Consider the following 23,183-nt stretch of genomic DNA (forward strand, 5'->3'; position numbering starts at 1 on the left):
GACCGTCAAGAGAGTTCACAAAATGTTTTATTTCCTCTGGTTCCATAGGATGTACTATCAATGCCTTTACAAGTTTAATCAACATAAAATGAACAATTTTTTGGCGACATGATATGCGTATGATTTGTGGTCGTTTGTTTTTAATCACAGTTGAAGCAAAAAAAAAAAAAAAAAAAAAAAAAAAAAAAAAAAATCCGCGTCAAAATAACTCTTTTTGAAGATTGTATTGTTAGTCCTTCAAGATATGTATTTTCAATATTTGTACTCGTCTTATGTGACTTGCACTTCCGTAATTTAAAAAAAATATATAGCATGGGAAAAGACTTCGATAGTAATTAATGCTGACCCAAAGAGGGGCCAAAGGTAAAAATGTAGGTCAGTGAATTTCAAACTCATCAAGCACAAAAGCACTATCAAAATGAATTGGAAACCATTTGATACCAAATTATGAATTTGTGATTTCTTGTGTTAGAAAGAGTCAACGCCTTAAGTTTCATTTCAAAAGCACAAAGAGACCGGAACATATATGACTTTATACCCTTGACCTTTGGAGCTCAAAAATGCTTTCTCTAGGTCACGGGGAATTATGATATGAAATTTCACTGCAAAAGCTAAATTACTTTTAGAGATATCATCTAGAAACTAAATTGCACTGTTTCATAACATTTCAAATTTTGACATTGACCTTTGCCCTTTTGATCACAAATTCAAATAGGGTCCTCTTTAAGTCATACGAAGTTAAGATATAAAAAATACCCTATAAGTTTTTGAGATATCATCCGGAAACGAAAGTTATGGACAGAATGACGGATAAACAGAGCCAAGTTAGATCTATATGTGTAGAGAGTATACTTACTGGGCTCATTTTTCAGAAGTAATTTGTAACAAATTGCTACAAACTCAGAATGCATGAACTAAATCAATAAAATAAACTACTCAATTTAAATTCATTATGGACTAAAAAACTCATAAAAAGAATTCTATTATGCAGGTAATATTCCATAAAAGGACTGCTGGACTCTCTGTCCCCTTTTATGAACCGTTAAACGTCAGCGATGTGTATTACGGTTGACCGACTTTAGCGTGGGAGAGTAGCGATCTCGGTTACTTCCTTTGATGCGGTAACAATGTGACGTAGTATTTAAACTTCTCGACCCATCAGCAAGTCACGAACAGTGAAATACCCATGGTGTTCTGCAAAAAGCTCTAATATTCTCCGCAGTTAGAGAAAGCGGAGGACAAAAATGCCGTAAATTAATAGCTTTACCTTGTTTTTTTCCCAGACCCGTAGATGGATAGACACGATGATTCCAGTATACCCCCCCCCCCAAATTCCCACACAAATCTTGCTTTGGTTCTTTGGGGGTTACAAGCTTGTTGGTAATGTCAGCCAAATTATGAAAATTAAATTATGTTCTTTTTTAATATGGACAATTTCAGATAAGAGGCAGTGATTGAAAACGAACAGCCGATGGATCGCTTTGAATGAAGACTACTAATTCGTACTGTCAATTATAAACAACTCTCTACCAGTTCAAAGTTTTGAGCATTTGCATCCATTGAAATTATCAAAATGTTATTAGCTTACCGTGCATAAAACTATTTGTAGGTTGAATAAAAGTAAATATTTTTACATTAACAAAACAATTAAATTGTATATCAATAATCTTATGAATAATTGTGAAACAAATTAATTTTTTCCTATATATTAATAGTACTCACGAGAAAAATTATTAAAAAGTAAAAAAACACACACACACACACCTAAGGATTCGATTGGATTCGATTTTTATTTATTATTAAATGTAATAATTAAAAAATTACATATATCCAACCTCCACTCCAGTTAACATCAGAAAAGCTGTATGGGTACACAGATTGAACAGGTTAGCTGTTCGTCATCTGAATTTTAAAATTAGGTAATACGTTCAATTTCTTATTTAGATAAACGCATGCAAGCATGTTTACATTCCATGAATAAAGAACCATTTACACGTAGGATGGAAGGAAGGTGCGTCACTACGTTTCACCCTTCCCAATACACACATGTGTTTTAAATCTGGTTTTATTACTTTAAAAATCATTTTAATTGTATAAAAAAATTAAAGTAATTTAATTAGAAGTAAAATAATTCCAAAAAAGTCAGAAATCGTGATAGTCCCCACTAACATGAAAATGTCACCAATTCACTGAGCGGTAGCACTTCGTAGAAAGCCCGTCTTTACTGTATTGATTATCGAACAACTACTTGGTTGTCAACTCATTCACGATGCTGCAAGAAAGTTCAGCTTCTCGTTTTAATAAAATTTACCGAATAACTTGCACCTGCTCTACTACGAACAGACATCAAATAAAAATATGATCTTTTCTTGAGGCGATTCAGAATATAATCTGAACAAAAAGCGTAGGATCACTGGAATCACTTTTATTTCATATCGTGTTTTTATATTTTCAGCCGTCAATATAAGAATAGTTCAGTCTGTTATTACTGAACCAATTCACTGGATGTCTTTATGTAATTGTGTATTTTACCTTCTTCTTTTTATTTTTACATTAGGTTTCAATTCACACGCACTCAGAGAGAGAGAGAGAGCACCCTTGTGTATGTGTATAAAAATCTCCAATTTCTCACTCTTATCAAAATTTCTTGTCCTCATTCTACCATAAGGTTCTCAAGGCCCTAGCTTTGTTATCAAAGATCAATCAAAATAATTTTATCAATTTAGAGAAAACTTTTTGAATCACCATTTTGATTATCATGAACCAGTACAAGTTAAATCCTCGAGTTCTTAACTTATTATCACGATGGATCAGTCCGAGCTTAGTTCTCGAGTCCATTTACCTGTAATAAGTTCTCGAGACAAAAACTAAAACTGAGATGCATCAATAATTATCCCCCGTGAAACAAGTTGCGGAGGGTGTATAGCATGGGTGTGTTAGTGTTTAAGCTTGTGGGTATGATGAAAAGAGAACCCTAGAAGTTACATGTAGGTTCATCAAAGTTTGCCTAAATCTTTCATATTGTAAAAGGCCAAATATTTTTTTAGGTTATCGGCTAATTATCATGCAATTACTATTACAGTGCTAGTAAACAATACAGAATTAAAAACGATTAGGTTACTAGTAGCTGGACTAACTAGGATGTATTTAAATTTATTGAAATTGCTCTAATTTGAGTGTTCTTGTGAACTAACGTGCTACATGTAACTGTGTACTTATACACTGTCAAATTATTAAACATAATATAACTTGATACAGTAACATGAAACATGAAGATAACAAACAGTGATCATCTCAAATGTCCAATTCAACAATACAAATTGAAAACAGCTCAAACAGAGGTGGGAAATGCAAGTATAAGCATCCGCTGTCGGCCTATCATCCCGTCCGTGCACCCTTTTCCTTGATACAGAGTAATCCGTAACTGCAGAACTGTAGCTCTCTGCTTGAGAAAATTCGGACAGACAAAGCTAGAACTGTAGCTCTCTGCTTGAGAAAATTCGGACAGACAAAGCTAGAACTGTAGCTCTCTGCTTGAGAAAATTCGGACAGACAAAGCTAGAACTGTAGCTCTCTGCTTGAGAAAATTCGGACAGACAAAGCTAGAACTGTAGCTCTCTGCTTGAGAAAATTCGGACAGACAAAGCTCTAGGACATTGATTGATTGTATGTTGCTTTACGTCCCGTTCGAGAATTTTTCCATAAATTAGAGACGTTACCATATACCGGTGAAAGGCGTCAAATTTAGACCTTTACTCTGCACTTAGGGCCATTGAACAGTGAGGGTGTTTTATCGTGTCAACCCCTACCGCGACACGTTGCCTCGGTTTTTAAGGTCTCATCCGAAGGACTCGCAAATTTCACTTCAAAATGCCGAGCGCTTGGCGAAGGAACAGTTGCTACCTATTTTTTAACGACTTAGGTCAATCGCAGCCATGATTCAAACACACGACTTTCCGATCACGGAGCGAGCGCTCTACCGACTGAGCTACCGTGACTGCGACAATTCAGTACCCCAAAAATGGATTAACAATTTGTATTAAATGCGTCGGTCAATATTCAACTCAACAACTGCTTGCAATTGCAAACATGGTCATTGTATCAATCAAAGATTTGGCGAAATGTTGACTATAAACGAGATTCTGAAACTTTTGTAACACCAGCTTATTTTTCAGTAGGCATCCTCGATCTTGAAATTACTCGTTCACACTTATGCTTATGGAATGGACTGGGATACATAGACACTATATACAGGTGATAAAGTTATATTGCGACATAAATAAGGGAAATTGACAATAGAAAAGTTGAATGATCATCTTTATCATAAAGTATCTTTCTGGAAATTACTTTCAATACTTTGATTTTTGTAGGTTTTTGTTATTGTTTGGGGGGGGGGGGTGGTGGTTATTTTTTTTTGTTTTGGTGTAAACATTGTGTAAATAAACATCTTGGTCATAAAGTGTATCATTTTACAATGATTTAATTTGTTCAAGTGCATTTTGCTTTGTAAAAACGCCATTTCTGCACCTTTAATCCCATGTGGAAATCTATACACTTTCTCTCACACAATATAACTGATTCTATGAATTATGAATGAGTTTTTGCACACTATCATTGGTTTCATGATTTTTTCCTACTTCTTCGCCTTGCATTGAATCCATTGTGATCAGAAGATCCAGATCTACGGGAGGAAAAAATCACCGCACTATTATATTTGACCGGATATGGCCAGGTTAACTTTTTATTGAAAAGTACGGTTTAAAAATTAAGGAGTAGCAATAAAGGTTTTTTATATGAGCCTTCTGCATTAAGTAGGTCCAATAAAATTCATTATATAAACAGGTGTAACTTAGGCAGTTCTCCTTATATGTGTTCAAGTAACAAGCAAATTTGCTGCATAAAACATATAGAACATTGATAGAACATTAATAATTACGTCTTAATCAAATACGAGTATTATACAATGCCTGAACGTTAAATTGACCTATGGTGCCTCATTCATGTAAACCAATAGTTCGGGTGTCCGAATCCAATATTTTTTTGATTTACCAGATGTGTCTACAGTATCGTGTACTTTAACATCAGGCCCGTAGGAAGCAATTTCACTTTGAGGGGGCACAACCATACATTTTCAGTTGAGGGGGCACTATCGACTACCAAAATTCCTTAACAAGCAAAAAAAAAAAAAAAAAAAGGTCATGAGACGTTATATTGAGGGGGCAGAAGCATGTAGTAGCTATGTTTTCTATAGTATTCTATATATCGGCAAAATTATTGGGGGCACCCCCCCGTGCCCCCCCCCCCGCCCCCCCCGGTTCCTACGGCCATGAACATTCAGCTGCCGTGTTACAAACGACCGAAGAGTACTGAGGAGCCTACTAACACGACGTAACTGCCCATACATCACAGCGCCTGGTATTAAACTGGAATGAGTTCGTTACTCCTAGAGACTGTTCTATATCCGATCCATCGGGAATCTGTCTCTGTTTGACGACCCATCTGAATTATTCGTCAGTCTGTTCAAGTATAATCGGACACAGTTAGGGCCTGGTTTAAATGGTACGGTTGTATTTAAAGAAAATATTGATCAATCGGAGTTCAATTACGTTTTTTTTAAAAAAGAAAGTTAATTTAAAACAAGAATTTTAAAGTATATGTCAAGAAAAAAATGTTGTCTTCTTTAAGGCATACATAAAAGGGCCTGTGGGTCTATATGTGTGTGTGGGTGTGTGTGTTTTGTCTTTTCTCCCTCGGGAGCTGCAATGTTCCATTTTAAATCAAACTTGGCAAATCAAACATTCTTGGGTAAAAGGGTTTTAAGGAGCAATAAAGTTTCACTTTAAGACCTTTTTGGCTTTTTCGGCCCTGTAAATTTCTTTATTTAAAAATCAAAAACTATTTTTTTATTTGGACACTGAAGGTGACTGCATATGTATTCTCGCTATTCAATGTATTATGACGTCACGAAACCCATATCTTGAAAATTTCTTCAAAAAAGGTCAGAAGATGAAGATGTTTATCAATATTTAGTACACAACACAGCCTCTGATCCAAATTTACAATTATATAATAAAAAACTGCTTCTGAAGATTATAAAACATTTTTTTGGATCGAGTGGTGTGCTCAAATTTCAATTCTTTGCTGAAGGTACTCGTATACAGCTGTTTTATAGGAATCCCACAACTCTACGAGAATGGACCTACCTTGGGTATTGCAGGCCTTCAAAATACATAGCATGTGTATATAGGGGCAAAGTTTATGATTTGATAACATAAGAAAAAGCTTCAAAATAATTTTTTCAGAAGAACGACAATTACGATTATCTTATTATATTTCTGTATACAATTGTAAAATTGTGATGAGATCAGTATTGTAGTGCTGTACATTAGATTAAGGATTGTCTATAAATCATGGCCTGAATTTAGGATGGAACTAAACTGTAGAGTGTGAAAGCTTAAATACATATGAATACATAAGAAACTTTGTTATCTGCATGGTCATTTGATTTCGAACATGTCATGATATGTGGATTGATCATATTTTGTCATCCCCTCTTTCCATAATTATATGGTATATGTGTTCATTTGTTGTTAGAAAGCAATGTTGATATCATAAATGAACTTGAGAATTGAAAAGACGAGTCGCTGACGTAAAACCAAACAATGTGTCATAAATTAACGATGTATCAATTTATACAGAAATGACAGCTACCTAAATAGAGTTGGACAGAATAGAAAATAAAGTTGGACATTTTCAATGATTATTTATAATGATGTATCACTTTATAAATAATCAGTGAAGATATGCAACCTTTATTTTCAGTATTTAGGTAGCTGCATTTCTCTGTAATGAAGACTTTGAAAGTGGACAACCTTCTACTTTTTAACCGGTTATTAAAAGTTTGTAAATGTCGTGCGGGTGCTAGGTTGACAACTTGGTACATGATTTCCCCGGATAACTCTTCCTACAATTTTCAAGATAGAAAGTTTTTTCTTTGTAGATCAATTGAACATATATAAGAGGTATGCATAGTACTCAGATTTTCATTTTTATAAATTGATAATTAAGAGATCTTAATGAGAAAAAACACCAGTTACTGAACAGTCATTTTTATGCAAAATATTGTTCATAGTGTACATCATTTGTTGGGTACAGTTTTCAAAAAAGGAAGTTTTTTTTTTAAAGTCTAGATCATATATCAGAGATGTGCATGGTACTTGGATTTAATTTTCATTTTGATCATTATATGCAAAAAAAAAAAAAAGTTGTTGATTAACATTGCCGATTTTTATGTGCACATTATTAAATTTCCAGGGTCGACAGATGGGTTAGGTGTAAAACCTGGTTTGCTGTCACACACTTCCGCCAGGACCAGCGTTCGACGCAGAGAACTATGGGTAATCATTACTCCATACAGTGTCAATCTCCGGGACTACTTTCCCTACGAATAATGAAGTTGTAGCGTAACTAATACTGCTCGAGGTGTCTGGAGCTTGTTGGGTAATATGTGTTATTATACTTCTGTTAAAATGTTTCCTATATAAAGTTAAGAAGGTAAAATAACTATCTTTTATAGTCTGAAAATTTCCACGCATAACAAAGCTATACCCCGGGGTATAGTTTTTGCTACCCACCCCTCGGAAAATTTTCATGCAATTTTTGCCGCCAGTTTTGATTTCCTGTAAACAATCTTATGTCATCCTGACTTCAGTAGCATTGTGGCGTCATCAGGATTTCAGCTCATTCTAGCACTGTTATCTTATTCCAAATATTTGTTCAAAACTTTTATAATTAATTTTTTCATGTTTTGCCTATGAAACTGTAGTATCAGGTAATTCAACCCTCAGAAATTATGATATACATCAGTATAATAAAACGCTTATCCACTGGTGTTGAGTGGGATAGCTCTTTCATCAAACCCTTGACAGAAACTATTCCCCTCGGGCAAGCCCTCGGGGAATAGTTCCTGTCGCGGGTTTCATAAAAGAGCTATCCCACTCAACACCAGTGGATAAGTGTATACTGTCATACTGACAGCTTTGTCCTTGTTTTAGTAGTACAGTTCAAATCACATTATGACGTCACAGTAGAGTATTGTGACGTTAATTTATGCGATGAAATGCGAAATATTCACTAGATCTATATAAATGCATGGCGAGATGATAGTAGGACAGCCTATTAGAAGAAATAACACTGATTTACCACTCTACTTCAGTCGAAACTACAGAAAGTATCATGGAAATAATTTTCTTAAGGTAGTCTGTTGTTCTTTTTTTATGATCAAGTACATGTAAATCTATTACCGTTGCTCGCTTTTCTAATGGAATAGAATCATCTCCTCGGGTATTATTCTTTTGGTAGCATTTTTAAATCTCGACTTGTAAGTCGAACGAGACTGTGAATCGCTCTCTTATACATAATCCGTTCTGTCACAATATTTATGATAACTAGAGCAAAGCTCGTTGCAACGCAACGAGAAGTCGTCCGTCGGATCTGTGTGATATAGAAAACCAAACGAACGTGGGTCAAGCTCAGAACGCAGTCTCAAATAACATGAAATATTTGATTCAAGTATGAAGTTTAAGTGTTTCTCCTTTTCAAGATATGGCCAGGACAAGCTTTTTTTATTTTCTTTATAGTGAACTTGAAATTTACAAAGTGGCCTTGGTTCAAGATCATGACACATTTTCGGGTCATACGCAATCTTTGTGTGAAGTATTAATTTCAAATGTTTTGCCATTTTAGAGAAAAAAATTGTAAAGGATTTTTTTTTTTACACTTTTTCTGCCCGTGACATTGAACTTGTCCAAATGACTTTACATGTATATCAAGATCATAGCACATTCTCTGGTCATAAATAATCATTATGTGAAAAATGAGCTTCCAATGTTTGCTATTAAAAGTTATGGCCCGGGTACAGTTGCACACATAGACGGACATGGTGGTATCCCCAAATTTTGCTGAGGCTATAATTAGGGTACGGTACAATGGTTGTTTGTTCTTACAGCTGGAAGAGGTAGTCTCTTTTGTCAGATATTAATAGAAAGGTCTTATCAAATGTAATGTTTTGTAGTCAAAGTGTAAGTATCATAGAAAAACAGTGTGTTTTTTTTCTTACGGGGCAATGAGCACTAACATGACCAGAAGATACGAACTTTTTTCATTGACTTCAACTTCAATGTGTATATTCGCCAAAATCCACTGCGGATATTTATTGGCAAGAAAGCTATGTGCATGCGTGCAGTGAAATGGCAGCGTCCCAATGAAAAAAGGTTACTCCATAACATATATAATTATACACTGTACAGGTTACTGTTGGTATCTTAGTATACAGGGTAAGTGTTCCAGGGCTGGAGGTTCTGAATAGCTGTTTTAAACTGCCCCAACGATGGTGAAAGTATGGCTGATTCTGGTAGAGTGTTCTAGTAGTAGATTGTTCTTGGAAAAAATGAATGTTGGTAGACGTTAATTCGGCAGTGGTATGGTATGAATTTCAGTCAGTGACTGTTCCTAGTTCCTCGTACTGTTGCTAGGGGAGGTTGGTATGATATTGGGACTGCTATGAGTTGGTTGACTACTTTGTACACAAGTGTTACGTTAGTCCAAATACGTCTCTGCTCTAGAGTGTTCCATTTGAGTTCCTGCATCAAAGATGTTACACTGTCTGGTTTTTCTGGGTTGTAAGGTTTGTTGTTAACGAATCTCGCTGCATTTCGTTGTACTTGTTCTATCTGTTTTCTGTCGTGGATTCCATTTTGGTGTTGCATACTCTAACTTTGGTCGAACTAGGCTCTGGTTTCTTGCAGATGTTGTCTATGTGTAAGTTGTACTTCAAGTTGTCACTGAGTTCAAATCCTAAGTATGGATGGTGATCTACTATCTTGAGAGGCTCCCCCCTTCAAGGTGTAGTTAAAGGCTTTCTTTCTTGTTGATGTTCCAAACTGCATGATAGCGCACTTCTTGATGTTAAATCCCATTTGCCAGATGTCGCTCCAGTTCTCTAGTGTATCCAAATCCCTCTGTAGATGTTCATGGTCTTGTTGGCAAAGTACGGGTCTATAGATGACACAGTATTCTGCGAATAATCGCCGGAATAGTTGAAAAGAGGTTTAGTTTACCCCTTCTCCGAATTCATAATATACTTAAGATTGTGAGATAATAATTAATAGTTTTTTATGAAGATATCATAGAGCATGTCAGATAGATGTGCAACATTATTTTTTTTTACGTCGTCACTACTTTCGGTCACCACCGGAAGTGAATTCCAAATATCACATTTTTGTCTTTCAAAGGAAATTACGATATTTTTTACCATGTATTTATGACATCAATAGCTAAAAAGTGATGTCTTTGTGTGTTATTGTAATGTACTTTATCCTACTTTTTATGAATATTTATACAGACATAAATAAAACAAATAAAATGTCTTTCTTTGTTAGTATGGGAATTAACATTGCAGTATTAGGCTATGTATTTCTTCTGCAACAGCTGCAACATTCAACCAAAGAAAACAAGAAAATGTTTTTAAAAAAACTGCGCTGGGCCCTGGATTGATGGATTTATTGGTGATTAGAGGGGAATAACTGCATGGCATGCTCCAGAATATTCATTATATGTTTGTTTGTTTGTTTGTTTGTTTTTTTTTTTTTTTGGAAACCTAAAATATCTATGTACACATTTTATGAAGTAAATGCACGCTATACATGAACATTGTTTGCAATATATTTTGAACTATTATTAGCTGTGTAATATTTTTAATTTTGAAAAGCGGAATTACCTAGAAAATTAAAAAATTCTTTAAATGTTTGAAGTGTTCAACCCATAATAGTCCGGTCAGTTGGACATGAAACATCAAACTAATTGCAATAGAATTTCTTTTGTTATAAATAAACTCTTGAATGCACAAAATTAAATATATGTGGAAAAAATCTAACAAAATCGGAAGAGGGGAAAGCATTATTTTGTGCATAAAAATTCTCCATGAAAATTACAACAGAAAAGGTCATTTAGTAAATTTTACTTAAAAGTTTGATGCAATTTTCTACATTGAAGATAGAGGAAGTGAATTATACTCTATACAGTGACATTAATAGATGAGTAAAACCTTTTATACCCAGCAAAATGATTATTACAGATGCTTTGGCTCACTTCAGAGTGTATTTTGCATTTCCTGACCTCTTGAAAATAAAATTTTAGGGTAGACGTTATCAAAACATTAGTCTGATTTTGTGTCCTAAGCTTTATGGATTTTTTTTTTTAATTAAATTTAGTATTTATACACTGAATAAAATGATAGGTAAGTACTAATTCTTAAAATAAGGGACATTTATGGGTTTAAAAAAAATCTTTTCTATGGATAATTTACAGTTATAATGTTGTAAATTTTGAATTTACTAAGGGAGGTAAATGCAATATTTACAATTAACACGATAACCGTTAGCATGTTGTATCCACCTTGTAAATTCAAAATTTACAACATGATAGAGTTACGCTTCTTTTTCTATAGTACAGGTTATTCCCCTAGGTTATGATTTTATTAGTAAAGTATTAAAAATACTTTCTGTTGCAATTAGTTTGTATTTTCACTAACTTGACTGGACTATAGAAATATATTCTGTACCTTGATTACACTTTGGAAAGCGTTAACAATTTGTCATTTCAGGCCCGTAGGTAGCAATTTCACTTTGAGGGGACACAACCATACATTTTCAGTTGGGGGGGGGGGGGCGGGCACTATCAACTACCAAAATTCCTTGACAAGCTTAAAAAAAAGAAAAAAGGCCGTGCCGAGCATACAGTAGCTATGTTTTCTATAGTATTCTATATATCGGCAAAATTATTTGGGCAACCCCCCCCCCCCCCCACCGGTTCCTACGGCCATGCATTAAAAAATATATTTAGATAACCACAGAAACTTCACGTTACATATTTTTCTTATAAAAAAAATATAACCACTACCTAATAATTTACTAGGTAGGGGTTATATTTTTTAATAAGAAAATTTGGAACGTCAAGTGCCTATGCAGATAACATATAACAAAAATTCCCTGTATGTCTTAATTTTGGTTGTTATACGGAATTTCTATACTTCAGTTTATCTCCATAATATTTAACTACTGGGATTATAAGTTTAAGATGTCTGATGCCTAAATAATCGTCCTTATTGTTTACAATGCTAGATAGTAAGAGATTAGAACGCCCGTCCAACAAGACGTCAAGTACTTCTCTGTCCGTCAAACTGTCATTGGATGTTGCTTAGTTCAAACATTTTTCATTCACGAAGCAGGAATGCCAAACAGAGCGGTCACCTTTTCAGAGTTCTTTTCCGGTCATATTCTTCATTTTTTTTATGCCCATCTTGAAAAAGGGAGCATATTGCTTTGCACCTGTCGCTCGGTTTGTCGGTATGTCGGTCGGTGGAGACCAAATGTTTCCACTCAATATCTTGAAAACCCTTTGTTTGACGAAATGAAACTTTGTACATCCCCCCCCCCCCGAAATAAATAATCCCTATTGATTTTGAGGTTGCACACACTGAAATGAAATTTGGTATACAGATTTATCATAAAAATATCTAGGTCAAGTTATGTTTTGGTACGATTGAGCCATTTTTGTCAGAGTTATGCTCCTTAGACTTTGAAAAAATTCCAATTATTTGCAGTTTCCGTTCATTTTCTTAGCAGAGGTTGCACATACTGAAATGAAATTTGGGATACAGATTTATCATAAAAATATCTAGTTCAAGTTATGTTTTTGGTACGATCGAGCAATTTTGATCGACAGAGTTATGCCCTTTCGACTTTGAAAAACCCCTTCCAATTATTTGTAGTTTCCGTTCATTTTCTTGGCAGAGGTTGCACATACTGAGGTGAAATTTGGTCATAAAAATATCTAGGTCAAGTTCTGTTTTGGGTACGATCGAGCAATTTTGACAGAGTTATGTCCCTTGGGACTTAGAAAAATTCCAATTATTGGGGGAGGGGCATAAGTGTTTCACAAACATCTCTTGTTTATTTTGAGGTCACAAGATTAAAAGTCAAGGGCCAAACTATGCATAGAAAGATATTGACCGCTCAGTATCTTGAGAACCCTCTGCTGGAAGACTTTAAATTTGGTACACTGGTACCCCCTGAGGCGTAGATGACTCCTATGAATTTTGAAATCCCAAGATCAAAAGTCAAACTGAACATAGCAAGATGCTGACCGCTCCTTAACAGACATCAAACTTGACACACCTGTAACCTCTAGTGATTAGATGACCCCTTGTTGATTTTGCAGTTACAAGGTCAAAGTTCAAGGGTCATATAACATAAACATTAGACATAGGAAGATATTGTAAACTCATATCTTGAGAACCGTTTGCTTCACAGACATGAATTTTGGTGTAACATTTTCTTATTTGACCTTTTTTAGACCTTATGATAAATACTGATCTAAAAATTTGTGAATGACCTAAGATTAGCTAATGGGTATGTAGCTTGTCATCATTGTGCTCTTTCTTATCTTATATATAAAATTTGGAAACTCAAGATTTTTTAAGAAAATGGATAATATTGTTGATAACACAGGTGTGCATACATGCACTTTCTCGTTTCTTTAAAAGAAATTTATGATTTAGTATCTCTCATTTAAAAACTGATGAATGGTATACACTGGAGTCATGCTTTCGGGCCCTCTTGTTTCTATGACCACCTATCAGCATTTTCTATCACAGATCTGCAGTTTGATTGAACTACACATTCCTCAACAATCAAAATGTGTTTTAATTATCATTAGAACCCATGAGGATCCATTTGTCTTATTTGTTACGAGATAGAAAAAAATTAGCAAAGCAGATCTGCAACTTCTTTCCTAGAGTATTGCACATGTACAAATAATTTTATCTTCCAGTTACTCCCCTTATTCAATTCTATTTTTCTCTACTCTCTGACAGGAGGCGAGCTATCGTCGTTTATATTACAGACTAACAGATCCCCTACAGCCGGTGTCTTTAGTCCGAGGTCGCTACCTGGCAGACAATGGTCCACTTGCCAAATTCTTTAAAGGTAAATAGACAATTTAATTAATGTACAGATTGAAAGATACATGTAGCAGTAAAATACCAGAAAATTGTTTGGCAGAGTCACTATATTCTTCTGTTACAAACTAATTTTGAAATTAAATTTATTTTTGATTAGGAGGATATACGGTAGATATGATTAATACTTTTTTAATATATATATTTAAATTTTGTGGCAGTCATGTGATCTTTTGCAATTCCAGTTGATTATCACGCTGTACATTCTGAATTATTTTTCTGTTGGAGGCTAATACAAAAAAAAAAGATGTAAAACACTCACTGATGCCCCTGCATGGCATCCCGTTGGGAGAGTTAAAGTTTCTAAAATGCAAATCAAACTCTTAGGTCAAGGGATCAAATATGTTGGTACCCAAAGAAAGGTTTAGTCACAAGGAATACACCTGAGAATGATGAAAACCCTAGCACCAACCTTTCAAATGTTATGGCCAAGGTTAAAGTTTTTCAAAATAAGTTAAACTCCAAGCTCAAGTTCAAAATTAGTGCACACGGGAAGGCCTTATCGCAAGGATATATACAAATATGAAAGCTTTAGCACCAAAAATTCAAAAGTTATGGCCAAGGTTAAAGTTTTTTCAAAAGTAGGTCAATCTCCAAGGTCAAGGTCAAAAGGTCAAAATTGTTGGTCCCCAAAGGAAGGTCTTGTACACAAGAAATATACATGTGAAATATGAAAGCCCTTGCATCAACCAATCAAAACTTATGGCCAAGCTTAAAGTTTGGTAAAATATTGCAAAAGTGGGTCAAACTCCAAGGTCATGATCAAAAGGTCAAATATGTTGGTACCAAAAGAAAGGTCTTGTCACAAGAAATACACTTGTGAAATATGAAAGCCGTAGCTTCAACCAATCAAAAGTTATGGGCAATGTTAAAGTTTTTACAGACAATCAGACAGACGGACGGACAGGGCAAAAAAAAAAACTATATGCCCCCAATCTTCGATTACGGAGGCATAAAAAGTAAAAACAACTAACAGTGATCGATCTAAAAAACCTATAAACAATACAAAACTGTGAACAAGTCAAAAATACGAACCCGAGGAAATGTCAGATATGAGATCAGGTGTCTGGGAGGAGTAAGCATCCCCTATCGACCAGTCACACCCGCCCTGAGTCCTATGTATTGATTATGTATTGATGGAATATTCCGTAATCAAATCAAGTGTAAACATAAAAGACTTAATAATCGGTATGAAGTATGTCAGTCAATATTCGACCCTCTGATAGCTTATATTTGCTAACAAAGCCATTTTAAAAATCATAGAATTTACGAAATGCTGACTTTAAAGGATGTTGTTGAGATCCCTCTAAAACCAACTTACTACTAGTATCTGTCAGTAGCCTGCCTCGGTTAAAAAATGATCGTACTTAGAACATGCTTTTTAGTATCGACTAAGTTGGGAGACATAAACGCATTATGTAAGTGATAGCGGAATATTGATATATCTATAAAAGAAAAATAAATAAAGTTGACGATGAAAAAGCTGGTCATCTCGTTTGTCATACAATTTAGTTGTTAGTTGGCCCTTATCGTCTATAGTCAGTGAAACATATGTGGCAAACTCTGTGTTGTCTTTTATTTCGAGTTCACTGGGATATATCGAGTCCACATGTGAATGGAAGTAACTATTGTAGATTAATAAAACGTCTTCAGTATATCTGATACTCGAGTTGGGGGCCACAGCAAGTGTTATTTTCTTCTCATATAGAAGTTTTTGAATAAATTTTGCTTCATAAGAATATAAAAACAGGTCGACTAATACAGATTGAGCACAATTAATGCCTATCGCCATTCCAACAGTTTGTTGGAAGACCTGGTCTCTGAAGATTGCATAAATGTTGTCTATGAGGAGCTCCAGCATCTTTTTAATATCAACTTCAGAGTACTTAGGTGTAGAATCAGAGAGATTCTTAACAAAGTGATTTTGTTGATGACCAATCACAATATGTGAAAACTTCTGAGTTTCCTTTTTATTGAAGAAGCTGTTGTCTACAATGTCAAAAGCGTAGTGTTTAATTTACTCTTAGGAATGGTTGTATAAAGTGTAGAAATATTGTCATACATTACTGACTTCTGAAAAGTTCTTGGGAGTTTTTGAGAATGCAGACTTTATTTACACCATTTCTAAAACATGCTTTAGTACAGTATATCTAAAGTTTCTCCAGCAATAAAAAAAAATATTTTTGTGAGGGCTTGGTAGAACATTTGCTGGACCCGTCAATGTGTCATTGTTTTAAGGACAACAGTACAATATGATAACGAGTTAATATATTGTAAATTCTGTATTTATCTCTAACTAGTGTACTCAAAATCTACAAATAATATGATTATGATTCCGTTATTCATTTTACTCTGACAAAAAGTCTCTTTCTTTTTGTTTCAGCTTTCAGATTACTTCACATTCTTGTTCATGAATTGACAAACAAGGAGTATCATAGGAATAAAACTACGAGCACACACAGCGTCTGTTTAATTGCTGAAATAGTTTATGTAAATATGTGTAAAAAGCTTTTGTACATTACAGAGAATGAACACAGCAGTCAGAACTCTAAATGTACATGTCATGAAAATACGAACAGGTGCCTTAGGAACGCTTTAATGTATACAACACAAACACGGAATAACAGGAATGATACCTCCTTACACCCTGCAAGGTATGTCAAGGTAATATGTCAGAACACACCTGATGGTTGTTATAAATAATAAATTTTAAACAATGCAACATATATTTCCTTTTTCTTTTAACAGCTTGATCAAACAGGATATTATAAACAAGCGATTACAGCTCCCGTATTCAACCATTGTTGTGAGGTGGCAGCGAAAAAGAGATATAAACGGGTATAATCTTCCAGATCTGATGTCGGTCCTCTCACAGTATGGAGCTATCAGATATCTGCGCATGCTCAGTCCTAACAGTGCACTAGTGGTGTTTGAAGAACTTTCGTCATCATGTAATATAATGCAGCATTCAGTTTTAGGAGACAGCAATAAATTATACTGCAAGTGGTGGCACAAGTGTATGGAAAACAAATTTGTCTACTTGTCTAAAAGAGGGATAAAAGTGATTAAAGATCCATTCATCAGTGTTTTATAGTAATTTATTTATACAAATCATGTATATTGCTCTGTATACGTATTGTGTAACTTGTAACAACTTCTAAGAGAATGGACTTCTTTTACCACGTATTTGCAATATTAAAATATTAAACTATTCGTGTCTTAAAAGGTTTAAATTATGGGGATTTGTTGAGCGTTCATAAAACAGGACATCTGAACGTACTCATCTGACCAATGACAATGTGTCAAGATGATTGAAAAACATCCAACGTGTTCTATTTAAATGATATCAATATCTCCTCACAAGTATCTTCTCTTAATCTTAAGGATGTGATAAAAAAAAACCGCAGATAAGTCGGATTTAAAAAAAATCCATGCTAAAAATTATCAAAAAATGAAGAATAAAATAATGTAGAAGGAACTCCTTTGAAACTTTCATATGGTCAAACATTCGTATAGCCAGTTCACTTTAAGCAATGTCGACGGTACTTGATGATCCTGGAATCTTGACTAAGTGCGCTGTTACACGAATTTACCCCCAGATAAGAGGGGTGCACAGTCTACTGCGGATGGGATATTGTATCGTAAAGTATGGCGAGTAGCAAATATAACTTCGTTTTACAGGTAAGTAGTTTTGTATTGTGTAGCTCATATTTATAATTCTATATTTAAAAGAAAAGAAACACTTGTTACACCAACTTGCCATTTTGATGCAATTCACAATGATTTTTTTTTTAAAAAAACACATGCAATTACTAATTTAAGAAAAGATCCACAAGAATCGTAATCTAATTATATCTATAAAAATCCAGGCAGAAGGAAAACCAAGAAGTCGTAGTGTGTAAGCCACGTATAGGGAAATGTTGGACGTATAAATTAGTATTTTTTTACTCCATTCTTGCTGCAAATGAGTGTTGAAAACTTAGATAGTTACATTAGTTTAGCATTTTTAGGTACCAGTGTATATGTCATTTTTAATAGTAAGGCGAGGGTAGTCTATATTTGGTTTGGAGGGGCATAATACGTCATGAATTTCAAGTTAAAAACCCCGGTCGTTTTACAATGTGAAATTTTTATTTAGTCAGTTTTAAATACGCAGGAATTTAAACCTGAACTTTGAATGATATTCTCGTGGTACTTCTAGCCTTTTAAGTAGAATATACTTCATCTCTGAGTGCCATTTATTATCATCAAGGCTGGATTTCTAGGGAAAGGTCCATATCCAGTTAAAAAGCAGGATACAGGCAAGCAGACAACCCCGGCCAGATAGAATAACTATGCTTGGTAAACACTGACTTTTTAACTTAACCCTACCTTAATTTTGCTCTTGCCCCTAACAGCTGACGCAATATTATGCAGCATTTAACCAACAGTGCACCATCAATGCACCAGTTTTGTTACAACACCCTTCATCCGTCTTGCACCTTGCATAAGAGGGCCCAACATCGGTCCGACATATTTCTAGGTAGTTTAAACAAAAACCCCAAGTTTGTCCTTTTTTTAAAGTCTGATTTTTTACGTCGTTGGACCATTTCCAAACCATCAGTAATTTTATCTATGTCGTCCAAAAGTACTCTAAATAACAACTCCAATTTCTGAAATATGCATTGCATTCTTAATGACAAGCTGCATAAACAAAGTCAAATGGGAAATACGCCACATAATTTATTGTTGTCCATAAAAACATTAAATACATTCTTTCTTTATAATAACATTTGTAAATGTTTGTCAAAAACGACTGTCAGTAAACAAGAACTTAAAATCATACGGGTTCAGTCTGTTCTCAACTACTGCAGATTTCTTCTCGGTTCTTTTCATAATGACACAAATATCGGCGTTCCCTCAGCAAAGTCCAGGCAAAACCCCACAAACCTGTTCTCTCGAATGGTGTCTATCAAAAATATAAATACAAAATGTATGGCTATAACATCAACTATATATACTCATATAACAAAAAGTCATCAAAATCAAATAAATTTTATGAAAAAAAAAACAACACTTACCCTGTCTATTTTTCATATGTTGGAATATAGGGGGAGTATACTCCTACAAGTAAGAGCCTCGGTTAACGTTCATACGCTTTTTATATACCTCGGACGCGGCGCCAAGTCAAAAGCCTCTAGCATGCTGGAGTAAGGGGGAGTAATGGTATGCGTTGATTTCTGTATTATAAATTGAAAATCCTAGGGGTTGGGGTCGGGACCCCCCCCCCCCTTATTTTTTACTCCATTGGATCTCCCTTGAATTTTTTTTCACAAGAGTGTAAATAAGCACACTACAAATGAAATATTACACCAAACATGTGATTCAGTGACTCGGTCATCATTGTATCACCTGTGATTAAATGATTAACTCCTCAAACTTAAAAAAAGTCACGTGGACTGTTCAATCTGTTTCTCTTTCGAAGTAAAGATAAAGGGGTTTATAAATGCTGAAAAAGTTAGTTAAAGTAGTGAATGTTATTGAAAGAGGGTAGGACGTGGCGAACACAATGAAAATCAGATTTTAACCTTCATGGTATTTCTTGGATAGGTTGAGGCTATATTATTCAGTTAGCCCTTGGTCAACTCTAATCACAATATAACTTACTAAATTCTTATTGGGAGTATATTTTGAAAAAAAAAGATATGCATGTAGTACTGCTGTGCTTGTCAAAGTGAAGAATCGTTGTATGGGGGGGGGGGAATTTCTATTACAGAAATTACTTAAAGATCTAAAATTTCATCATAGAAATGGGTTAATAATTACAGAAGGGTTCACTTGACATATCAGTGTAGTCTTTGGAGATCACGCCTGCCAACAAACTGTTGGAATTTCGATAAACACTAACTGTGCTCCTTTATTAGATGACCCGTTTATATACATACATATATATATATATATATATATATATATATATATATATATATATATATATATATATATATATATATATATATATATTAGTTCTATGATGCAAATTGTATTCAAAAACTATATGAGAAGAAGAAAACACTTCCTGTAACCTTCAACTCGACAATCAGATATTATATCGATTATGTTTTATCAATCAACAATAGTTACTTCCATTCATATATCAACTCTATATCCCAGTGAACTCGAAATAAAGACACCTCAGAGTCTGCCATGGCCACATTTTTCATATTTGGATGTTTTGTTGATTATAGATGATACGGGCTAACTAACAACTAAACTGTATGACAAACGAGATAACTTATAGCTTTTCCATCTTTGTGTAGTAATATTCCGCTATCTACGGAAGCCCAATAGTGCAAACCAAAAAAATAAGAAACAAAAAAACGAAATTATTATATAAAGAAAACGAAATTATTAAATAAAAAACGAAATTATTAAATAAAAAACGGAATTATTAAATAAAGAAAACGAAATTACTAAATAAAGAAACAAACGAAATTATTAAATAAAGAAAACGAAATTATTGAATAAAGAAAACGAAATTAATAAATAAAAGACAAACGAAATTATTAAATAAAGAAAAACGAAATTATTAAATAAAGAAAACGAAATTATTAAATAAAGAAAAACGAAATTATTAAATAAAAGACAAACGAAATTATTAAATAAAGAAAACGAAATTATTAAATAAAGAAAACGAAATTACTAAATAAAAAACTGAAACTGAAATACGGAATTTATAGATGTGCATGGTAAGGGCCTGAACCCATGAATCATTCCATAAAGCGCACGTGTTATAAAGCATCACTTAGTAATTCTATAGACCTGATTTTGTTTCGACGTTGAAACAAGTGTGGTGGAAATGAAAAAAAAACTTAGATAAATGTCAAATTGACAAACGTAGAAAAACATTATGTGCTCACAGCCTATAATTCGCATTTGTAAAGTAAATGATTAATAACTGTTCAATTTTGTTTACGGGAATTTGATGTTGTGTCGCATCCCCACAACGTCAAAGTGTGAGCCTGTAAGCCTGGACGTAGCGAGGATGGCTGTTTCTGCTTACATAAAATTAATGACATTCCAAAAGAGCTCATGAATCGCTGAAAGGTCAAGGCCTTGCGTATCGTATCGCTGAATTCCCCCCGAACTAAACCTAGTGCCCTATCTGTGTACCCATAAATCTTAGGTTGTTGAAACAATAAAGAGAATGATTTGAATACTTGTTGGATTTGTTATGCAAGTGTGTACATTGTTTGTTCACAACTATCACTGACTTATAAATACAGATTGAGAATTTGTCATTTAGAATAACAATTAGTTAGTGCATCACTTCTAATTATGCTTTGATAAATGACCAAGAAATCACAGGCGCTCCCCATGTAATTCTGTAAATGAGGAATGATAAGTATATATATATATATATATATATATATATATATATATATATATATATATATATATATATATATATATATATATATATATATATAGGTCTACCCCTCAATACTATAAAATCAACCTTGTTGATTTTATAGTATTGAGGGGTAGACCTATATATATATATATATATATATATATATATATATATATATATATACTTATCATTCGTCATTTACAGAATTACATGGGGAGCGCCTGTGCAAGAAATTAGAGGTGTTTTGCTTAATTTTTAATAAAGTAAGCAATCATTAAAATCTACTCATTGTAACAATTTTGTCTTGTTTAATTTTTGCACTTGCTCTCTTTAAACAATAATTTATAATGGGTTCCGATCGGTAACGTATCATTTTACAGCATTTTTTGTACTGTGCTATAATTGAAAAAAAAGATGTATAACCATGGGAATTTCCTAAATGTTATAAGGTTCAGCAGTTGTAAACAACGGAATCTTAACAGACATGTATATCTTAAATATTTGTGCAATTGATTAGCATAATCTCTTTGATGTTTCATGTCCAGATTCATTGTTTGCTAATAATTAGACCTTCTGAGTTGAGGGTTTAAGAAAGCTAATACTAACGTTAACTTGTCATCACTGGCCAATTCATCAGACTGGTCAAATTAAGTTCACATTAATCATGTTAATGTAAGATAAAAACATAGATCTAAGCATATTGGATAACCAAAGGTAAAATTCTCCCCTATTCATCTATTATGATTGTCTACTCCAACTGGTTATGTTATAAATACGGGAATAGCTGAGTGTAAATGCAAATATCACACTTGTTTTAATGTCAAAACAAAATCAGGTCATAGAACACGTGTGCTTTATGGAATGATTCATGGGTTCAGGCCCTTACCATGCACATCTATAAATTCCGTATTTTAGTTTCAGTTTTTTTATTTAATAATTTCGTTTTCTTTATTTAATAATTTCGTTTTCTTAATTTAATAATTTCGTTTTCTTTATTTAATAAATTCGTTTGCTTTTTATTTAATAATTTCGTTTTCTTTATTTAAAAATTTCGTTTTTCTTCATTTAATAATTTCGTTTTCTTTATTTAATAATTTCGTTTTTGTTTATTTATTTTTGGTTTGCACTATTGGGCTTCCGTAGCTATCACCCTGCATATGATGGTTCGTATTTTGACAGATATCTCATACCAATTGTTAGGTCTTTGTGTTAATACTTAATTGGTAGCAGTAATAGGAGAGGGACTGTGAATTATTTATAGATTGGTCCTTTTTAATCTGTCCTAACCTGGATATTATGGTTGACTTTTTAAAAGTCTGTCCAAAAGAATGATGCTACTCTTTTATACTTCAGTTTCAGCAGTCTCCCCAGGTACTATACTATGGAACGCCATAGCTGCCTGAAGGTCATTTTCATATTATATGAGGTGGGATAACCTTTATGTGAAGTGGTGAAGTCATTATATATAGTAGTAAAATCATTATATTCAATGAAAACTTTATTATATGCAGTGGTTTTATCATTATATACAGTGATAAAATCATTATATTCATTGAAAACTTTATTATATGCAGTGGTTTTATCATTATATACAGTGATAAAATCATTATTTTCATTGATAACTTTATTGTATGCAGTGGTTTTATCATTATATTCAGTGGCAATGTCATTATATGTAGTGGTTAAATAATGTAATGAAGTGATAATATCGATATA

At 33.8% G+C, this 23,183-nt stretch overlaps 2 protein-coding genes across 2 annotated transcripts in view; one reads left to right on the plus strand and one right to left on the minus strand.

Annotated features, from left to right (window-relative positions):
* The window catches only part of LOC133175063 (uncharacterized), a 399,658-nt gene that overhangs the window by 60,723 nt on the left and 315,752 nt on the right, over positions 1–23,183 (minus strand). The gene's annotated exons all lie outside the window — the stretch shown is intronic.
* Positions 8,134–17,290, plus strand: LOC133175012 (uncharacterized). The gene is made up of 4 exons (XM_061310107.1): positions 8,134–8,255; positions 13,934–14,045; positions 16,602–16,731; positions 16,826–17,290. The coding sequence occupies exons 1-4, from the start codon at positions 8,148–8,150 to the stop codon at positions 17,169–17,171; spliced, it is 696 nt and encodes a 231-aa protein (XP_061166091.1). The 5' UTR covers positions 8,134–8,147; the 3' UTR covers positions 17,172–17,290.

The sequence above is a fragment of the Saccostrea echinata genome, unplaced genomic scaffold (assembly GCF_033153115.1).
Source record: "Saccostrea echinata isolate AGI-Se365-2 ecotype Australia unplaced genomic scaffold, CSIRO_AGI_Sech_v1 ptg000060l, whole genome shotgun sequence".
Taxonomy (NCBI): domain Eukaryota; kingdom Metazoa; phylum Mollusca; class Bivalvia; order Ostreida; family Ostreidae; genus Saccostrea; species Saccostrea echinata.

Coding starts and splice junctions, on each gene's coding strand:
- LOC133175012 (XM_061310107.1), top strand. CDS start 8,148: ATGCATGGCGAGATGATAGTAGGACAGCCTATTAGAAGAAATAACACT. Junction 8,256..13,933: donor ATGGAAATAATTTTCTTAAG/GTAGTCTGTTGT, acceptor ACTCTCTGACAG/GAGGCGAGCTATCGTCGTTT. Junction 16,732..16,825: donor ACCTCCTTACACCCTGCAAG/GTATGTCAAGGT, acceptor TTCTTTTAACAG/CTTGATCAAACAGGATATTA.